This window comes from Schistocerca gregaria, chromosome 1, assembly GCF_023897955.1.
Source record: "Schistocerca gregaria isolate iqSchGreg1 chromosome 1, iqSchGreg1.2, whole genome shotgun sequence".
Lineage (NCBI taxonomy): Eukaryota > Metazoa > Arthropoda > Insecta > Orthoptera > Acrididae > Schistocerca > Schistocerca gregaria.
Window position 1 is genome coordinate 572,781,951 of NC_064920.1, and position 7,867 is coordinate 572,789,817.

At 40.3% G+C, this 7,867-nt stretch overlaps 1 protein-coding gene across 1 annotated transcript in view; it reads left to right on the forward strand.

Moving 5' to 3' along the window:
- Positions 1–6,784, forward strand: part of LOC126356526 (fatty-acid amide hydrolase 2-A-like) — a 215,681-nt gene extending 208,897 nt beyond the window's left edge. The window contains exon 11 of the mRNA XM_050007378.1: positions 4,355–6,784. Within this exon, the coding sequence (XP_049863335.1) occupies positions 4,355–4,543 (189 nt within the window). The 3' untranslated portion in view covers positions 4,544–6,784. The remainder of the gene's footprint in view (positions 1–4,354) is intronic.
- The last annotated feature ends 1,083 nt before the right edge of the window (positions 6,785–7,867 follow it).

A 7,867-nucleotide genomic window follows, 5' to 3' on the forward strand; every position in this document is an offset into this window, starting at 1 on the left:
TGCCTATCAGGAGGGACTGATAGAGGAGATAGAGAAGATCCAACGAAGAGCGGCACGTTTCGTCGCGGGATCTTTTAGCTGGCGAGAGAGCGGTACGGAGATGCTAAACAAATTCCAGTGGAAGACGTTACAAGAGAGACGTTGTGCACCACGGAGAGATTTACTATTGAAATTTCGGAGCACCACTTTTCAGGAGGAATTTAGACAACACATTACTTCCCCCACTCATCTCGCGTATTGACCACGAGGAGAAAATTAGAGAGTTTACAGAGACTTATCGACAATCATTCTTCCCATGCACTATTTGCGGGTGGAACAGGGTTGGATGGATCAGACTGTGGTACCGAAAGTGCCCTCCGCCACGCACCATTAGGTGGCTTGCGGGGTATGATGTAGATGTAGATGTTACCGCTTGTGAAACAAATGTATGGACATCTTCTTCCTCACAAAGTCTACACATTATACACATGCTTTGTACTTTGTACCATGCATCTATGGCAGTAAAACTGAGACATAAAAATCAGATTTTAAATATTTCACGAAAATGTTGTTCCAAGCTGTAGGTGTTTCCTACAATGAATCAGAAATTGCTTAATTATTCACTTTGCAACAAATAAACAAACCGGTGGCGCAACACAATAATAGTTACGTTATGACTATTAGATTGCCATAGGGCATACACATGGTTATTATTATTATTATTATTATTATTATTATTATTATTATTAGTGGCAGGTGTCATGCACAAAGCAAAGACAGCCTGAAGTCTTCCAGAATGACGTACCATAAGGGAAAAATTCTGCTATGGCTACTTTTTTTGTATTATAAACTCTGTTTTTTGTAATTTACTAAAACTTATTAACCACACAGTGATTCGTGAAAGAAACCTACATCATATCTTATACGATTATCACAATGTATTATTAGAAAGCGTACACAGTGTCATGTCATGAAAGCCGTTGGACAAAGTAATATATCTCATCTGGATACGTCTCATGTAATCGTCACAAAAGTGTGATTTATCGAATTATAGATAAGCTATCAAATGCTTATTGTTTGCTTTATTTAATATAACAGATATTTACATGCCATCAATGTCTACTTGCTTAAAAGGTTACCAGTTTCATTACTCTTGGCCAACTCAAATGACAGTGTCCTTACACCATTCACTGTAAGTCCAAATAGCCTGGATTCAAGGTCTTTAATGTGCTTTAATAGCTAAATTTCTAACTCTGTGGCAAATGTTTTCTGGAACTGGCCTAAACCTTTATCAGTTTATAGAACTTCTTATTCTAGCCTTGTACTCTGCTTAAAGTAGCTTGAGGAACGCCGAACATTTTTGAGGCAAGCTGCCAGCCCATTTGTTTGTTATTAAAAGAATCCATAGCCTTCTGCATGCTCTCTGAATCACATGAATAGCGATTACTTACTGAGAAAGTACGATTCCACTTTTGCTGAACATGCTCTGAATGAATGACGTTCATATGATATGAACTGTGATATTCTCCACAGAGGAGCTAAAGGCATAAAACTAACATTACTCGAAATTCTGGCCATTAAGAATCCTGACCTAGCCCTGAATGACCAAGTATAGTTCCGTTACTCACCCTTACTAAAGCAGCAGCAGCCAATCATTTTCCTTTCATCATTAGATAATAACTGTTCCACACCCATACTCCATAGACTACTTCCCACAGCCCCCACCTCCATGCTTTTTTATTTGAATATACTGTAATATAAGATTTATTTGTTCGGAATCTCGTTGGGTATATGTTTGCTTTTTGTCTCGATATAAGCCATAAAATATCACATATATTTGTACAACAATATTTGTACAGCTATGAACTCTCGCTGAAGTTGTGTGGACTGTCTGTTTAGAATTAAGCTATCTGACGATGGCCGAAGAAGCCGAAAGACGGCTTATAACGAAGTATTAAGTAAATATTATCGTATGACATTAATACAGTGTATTCAAGTTTTTAATACGTCTATTGTTCCTCCAAGAACCGACGGGATATTTCATGAATTAATAACAATAACAATAACAATAATAATAATAATAATTAACTACTTGTTATATTGCCATAAACAGAAAGTAAACTGTTGTTGTGACATACCTATGTTATTTTAGCCATAGTTGCAACATTCCGTGTACAACGTGTCGACCTACATACCAGAAATATGCTTAAAATGTATGTGAAGGAAGTGTTTCCTCACCTTCTGTGAAAATAGCGTCGTAAATCAATTTATCCAGGTGTAGTATGCCACAGAAGAACAATTGTCACAACTTCTGAAATCCGTTGTGTAGGGATTCATCAGATAACACGTAGGCGTCTAAGGAAACGACCTCGCCGTTTTCTGGTGTAACAGTCACCAGCATAAGAGCCGGCCACGGTGGCTGAGCGGTTCTAGGCGCTTCAGTCCGGAACCGCGCTGCTGCTACTGTCGCAGGTTCGAGTCCTGCCTCGGGCATGGACGTGTGATGTCCTTAGGTTAGGTTTACGTAGTTCTAAGTCTAGGGGACTGATGACCTCAGATGTTAAGTCCCATAGTGCTTAGAGCCATTTGAACCATTTCTCACCAGCATAAGAATAAACGTCGTAGCATAAACTGCTGCCTCTTGTGGCAGTGACAAGAAACACGACATATGTCATTTTACCAGACTACGTCGTTTTAGAATACTTGTGCCTGTAATGCACATATTTGAGCTTGACTGGTTTTAAATGTAACTGCAAGGCGTTGGTGGAACAAGTGTCGCTAGGGAGAGGAGTGGTACTGAGGAAGCATGCTTTGAAGTATGCGTCTAACCCAAATGTGGACAGTTAGCTTTCTTTTCTGTAAAGAAGTTGTATGTAGCACTCACAATACACTGAAAATCGTTTCGTCCTTCTATAAAAATACTCATTATTTCGTGGTTTAAGAAAACATTTGCAAAAACTAAATATCATTTATACGAATGCATGATCTCACGGCGATATCCATTAATACAATATTCTGGGGTTTCAAGCCGTGTCAAGTGGTAAACTGCCCACGAGCCTTCGGCAGATATTTCGTCTGCCATTGTCAAGTGGTTGACTGTCATGTGGATGCTGCTGTCCTGCGGGTATAGGTGCGCCATTTCCGGTGACGTCATTGGTGCTCAGTCCCGCACCATATATGGTAATCTATTAGTGGGGCGTGTAGTGGGACTTTGAATTTCGCCGCACTACACTCGTTCCCTCAGAAATAAATTATACCGTGGCAGCTGTATGAGCGCTCGACGGCAGAGAAAATATACATGAAAATGAAGGTACAAAAACTGTAACTCTTTTTTTTTTCTACCTGCTTTTGTCTCTCGAGAGCGAAAGCTTATCTTACATTGGCTAGTCTTGGTCGAATTAAAACGAAAAAACTTATTAATGTGCAGACGTATTGTGGAAGTTTATATGAAATTTGGAGGATGGAAGCAGCAACGTAAAATACACTGCATTCAACATCAAGACAGTTTTGATTTGTATACGTTAGTAATTCCTGGACGATGAAATTTATTGCAAAATTTCGGAGCAGCTACGACTTTTCACGCAGAAATGAAGCAGGAGATGTTTGGAGAACAAGACCTCGGCGCTGCACGAGAGAAGACATGTTAACATGGTAAAGGATGAACTCTTATCTACGCCATTTCCCCCTGTTAATCACATTTGTTACTCTCTGTTCTCCCTCAAATAATTTTTGTACTGGAAATTGGTTTGACGTTTGCTCAGAAACGCCACAAGGAGCACCCCAACAATAGCTTTTCCGAAACACGAAGTCCGATAACTTTTCTGTAATACGAAGTCCGATTTGCATTTCATTCTTTCCCTTTTCACGGTCATTAACGATTTTAAAACCCCCTTTTTATTCACCATTTTTTCCCACATTTTCAATCTTTTCCTTTCTTCTCTATTTCTTTTTTATTAACCACTACAGGCGACCGCAGCGCCCATTTCAGCTCCCCAATCACAGGATACCAGGCAGTACGGCACCAGTGATGTCACTGGCGACGGCGCAGCTGTACAAGCACGGAAGCGCCATCCAGACGACAGCCTCTTGACAGTGGCAGAGATCACTGCCGGGAGCTCGTAGGCAGTTTACCACGTGACCGCTGCTTGAGAATATTTTATTAATAGATATCGCTTGTGTTTCGGCATTTAAAAACATATGTCTACAACAAAATTCTTAGTTAGACACTAAAGTTGATGAATGTGGGGAAGGGGAGGGGTAGGCACTTGCTAACATCTTATTACATTCATATGTAATGGGCTCAGAAAGGTCTGGAAGCACTGTATCGAAGGCCTCCCAATAACTGCAACTCTATGTGACTGTGTTACTTGCTCAGGTGGTGGCGGCGCCGAACCAGGACCGTCTGTGCTTCGCGGTGGCTCGCGAGTTGGAGGCGGGGCTTGGGGGTTGGCAGCCGCCAGCGCCCCACACTGGCGCTGCCGCCGCCCCCACCACCGCCGCCGCCGGCGACGCCGCCTCCGCAACCGCCCCTGCCGCCGCCACCGTCATCCCAATCGGCTCTTAGCGCCGCCATCCGCTCTTGAACTGCCGCGACTGAACCACCAAGGAGCAACGCTGGCCATAGCCACTCACCTCTGGCTGTGCTAACCTTCCAGCTGCCGTCGCGCCATCACAATGCGTCAAAAGAGTCGGAGCTAGCTTGTCTTCCTGTTCTTACAAGGAATAGTTTGAAAATCGTCAGCGGTTTTCTCCGTTTTTTATCGCGACTGGTTGAGTTTTCAAAGGACTGCAGACTTAATAAGCTCTCTTTCAGAGATTGCTTAGCGTAACGAAATACCTACTCAGCATCAAACACAATGAAATTTAGCGTCGCATTCGGGTGGCTTATTTGATTATGTGACTGACAATAATCTTTTGTGAAGTTTCGAGAAACTACTTCTCATGAATTCACCACTATCCTGTTGGGAGCAATACGTGTGTTCTTTCTGCATCCTTCGCTCTTCCGTCTTCTGTATTGGCTATACAGATACGAATGTTACTCGTGTTTTACTGAGGAAAATAATCATACACGATTACTTAACGATGCCCGCCCTTGCCTTCGAGGCCGCTAAAGCGTAGCACTGTGACAGCGCTCGACTTAGAGACAGCCGGTTTGAATTTTAATTCATCAGTATGTGGCCAGGGGACGTGGTGAAGGAGTCGTTATAAACATCAGATTTAACATCAATGCCTTCAGTTCAAATTCAACATCTGCTCGGACTGCCACATACGACGGATAATAGATTTTGAGATTAATTCGTCTGTCGAATGGAAACTAAAGTCAGTAACCCTCTGACATTTTTGGAAGTAATAATTATGCTCGTCAGCAACTACAAAAATTTGACCCTGCACCTTATTTACACTACTCACGGCCACCTATACGGAATAGTTACGCAGTTCGCAAGGTTGAGAAAGCAAATAAAGGAAACCTTTCAGGTTTAGGTGGCTCCGGTTCTTGGGTACTCCACAGCCAATAATTCTACACATTTAGTTTTATCTTCTGACGATTTTAATTTAACAGATTATGACGATGTGAAAATTTCTTACGTCCAAAGAACTCAAACATCGACAAACCTGTCTTAATAAGGACATATGTTACTGAAACCGCTTTCAGAGGGCAGTTGCATCTATTACAGTGATAATATTGTTTATTGCACTGATGTTATTATTACGTTACTGTGTAATTTGCACTATTCGAACGTACATGTAACTCGTACGATAGTCTATTCGCCAAACACGAAGGTCAACAAAGAGAGGGAGGGACAGATGAATGAAGGGAGTAATCACAATGTCAAGAAGGTGAAGTCATTTTTCTGCCTTCAAATATTCAAGATAACTGCACTTTATACACAATTGTAACTGTTCCGATTGCCAATTATATTCTTGCTGTATAAATGAAGTTCTCAAAGTTTCGAAATCGCTTTTCGGGACAACTTTAACTTGGTCAACCTGTACCACAACATCCTTCAGAGAACAAGACCGATTAGACACCTGAAATCTCCGTGAGAAGCGGATATAATTTTTACAATTTTAAAACTAAATGAAGTATTTACCATGAAACGAAATAAAGTTCAACTCCCAAGTATTAAAGATTACGCTCCAGTATTTTGTGATCGCAGCTACAGTTCTGAAACTAACAGAATGCCCAGGAGCTAGTGACGCCAGTTTTTGTTTTCGTGACTTCACTGGTGCAACAAAGTTTTTTGTCTTTACCAAAAGTTTCATAGCATCTATCTGCTCCGTTAGACGTAAATCCTTTTATTTTTTTGACGCTTTTGTATTCCTAACTGTAGATAACTGTTCTTTTGAAGATAGTTTACATATTACTGGACACTATACTTTTCGTACGTTTTGTATGCACTCTACACTACAGCACATGACTGATTAAGGTAAAGAAACTGGTGACCATCTAACATAAAAGTCACTAATTGGCCTTTTAGACAGAAGATCTCTCACACGACGTGAAAACAGTAACAAGCAGAGGAGTTGTGTGCTGCATGGAAACGTATGCGGTGCACTAGACATTGAAAAGAAGTGTACTCTTAAAATTGTGCGCTCTCGATTTTCACTACTGGTGCTGCAGTTGTGATAATATTGTTAATGAACAGAAAACTAGCATAGAATACTTAAGTGTAAAATGTTAACTGTAAGCAAACAATGGGTCTATGTCTATCTGTAATTATGTACTAGATTATAAGAACTTCAAAGATCTGTAAAAACAACTGATGTAAATGTAAAATGTAGTAAATATCGAGATATACTTTTATTACTGTTCTCAAATCTTATTTTATTCATAGCCTCTCAAAGTCAAAGTCAATAATCTCCTGATGGAAAGATATGTCAAGGCGTTTATCTCTTGACTCTCATTTACAGACTTAAGAGGTACAATGGGATATTATATTTCGTTATGAATCCTAATAATAAATATTACACTTTTTCCGTGCTGTAATATGATACCACTCCATTAAACCTGGACCAAAGCACTAAAAAGTCGCCGATGTGAACCAGTAACTCACTGCAAACTACAAAATAAAGGAGACATGATGTTAAATATGTAGGAGCTTTTAGGAACTCTTCAAGTCTGAAAACGGTAAACCTGACCAAGCAGATTAAAAGCGACACATTAGTTTCTGTCGTAAGTTCACTGAGAACTATATTCCCAGTACATTACTATTTGTCAAACCGTTAGTTTGATGCTAGTTAGTTAGTTTGTTTGATGCTAGTAGACTTCTCTTGGCCAGGTATACACTGTTTTTTATGTCCTCCTTGCTCTTTATACCATTCAAAAGATTCTGTAATTCTTCTTTACTCACTGAGGATAGCAATATCATCAGCGAATCTTCTCGTTTATATCCTTTCCTCCTCAATTTTAATCCTGCTCTTGAATCTTTTCGTCACTGCTCCTTCGATGTATGAGTTGAACATTAGGAGCGCAAGACTATATGCCTGTCTTACACCCTTTTCAATCCGAGCACTTCGTTTTTGGTCTCCCCCTCTTTGTACTTGTGCATATTATATATCACCCGTCGTTCCCTGTAGCTTAATCCTATTTTTGTCAAAGCTTAAAACATCTTTCGCTATTTGACATTGTCGAAAGCTTTTTCCAGGTCGACATATTCTGCGACCGGTCCTGATTTTTCTTTAATCTTGCTTCCATTATAAACCGCATCGTCAGCATTGCCCCTCTGGTGCCTTTACTTTTCCTAAAGCCAAATTGATCGTCGTCTAAAAGATCACCAATTTTCTTTTCCATTCCTCTATATATTATACTTGTCAGCAAGTTGTATGCATGAGCTGCTAAGCTGATTGTGCGATAATTCTCACACTTGTCGGCTCTTGCAATCTTAGA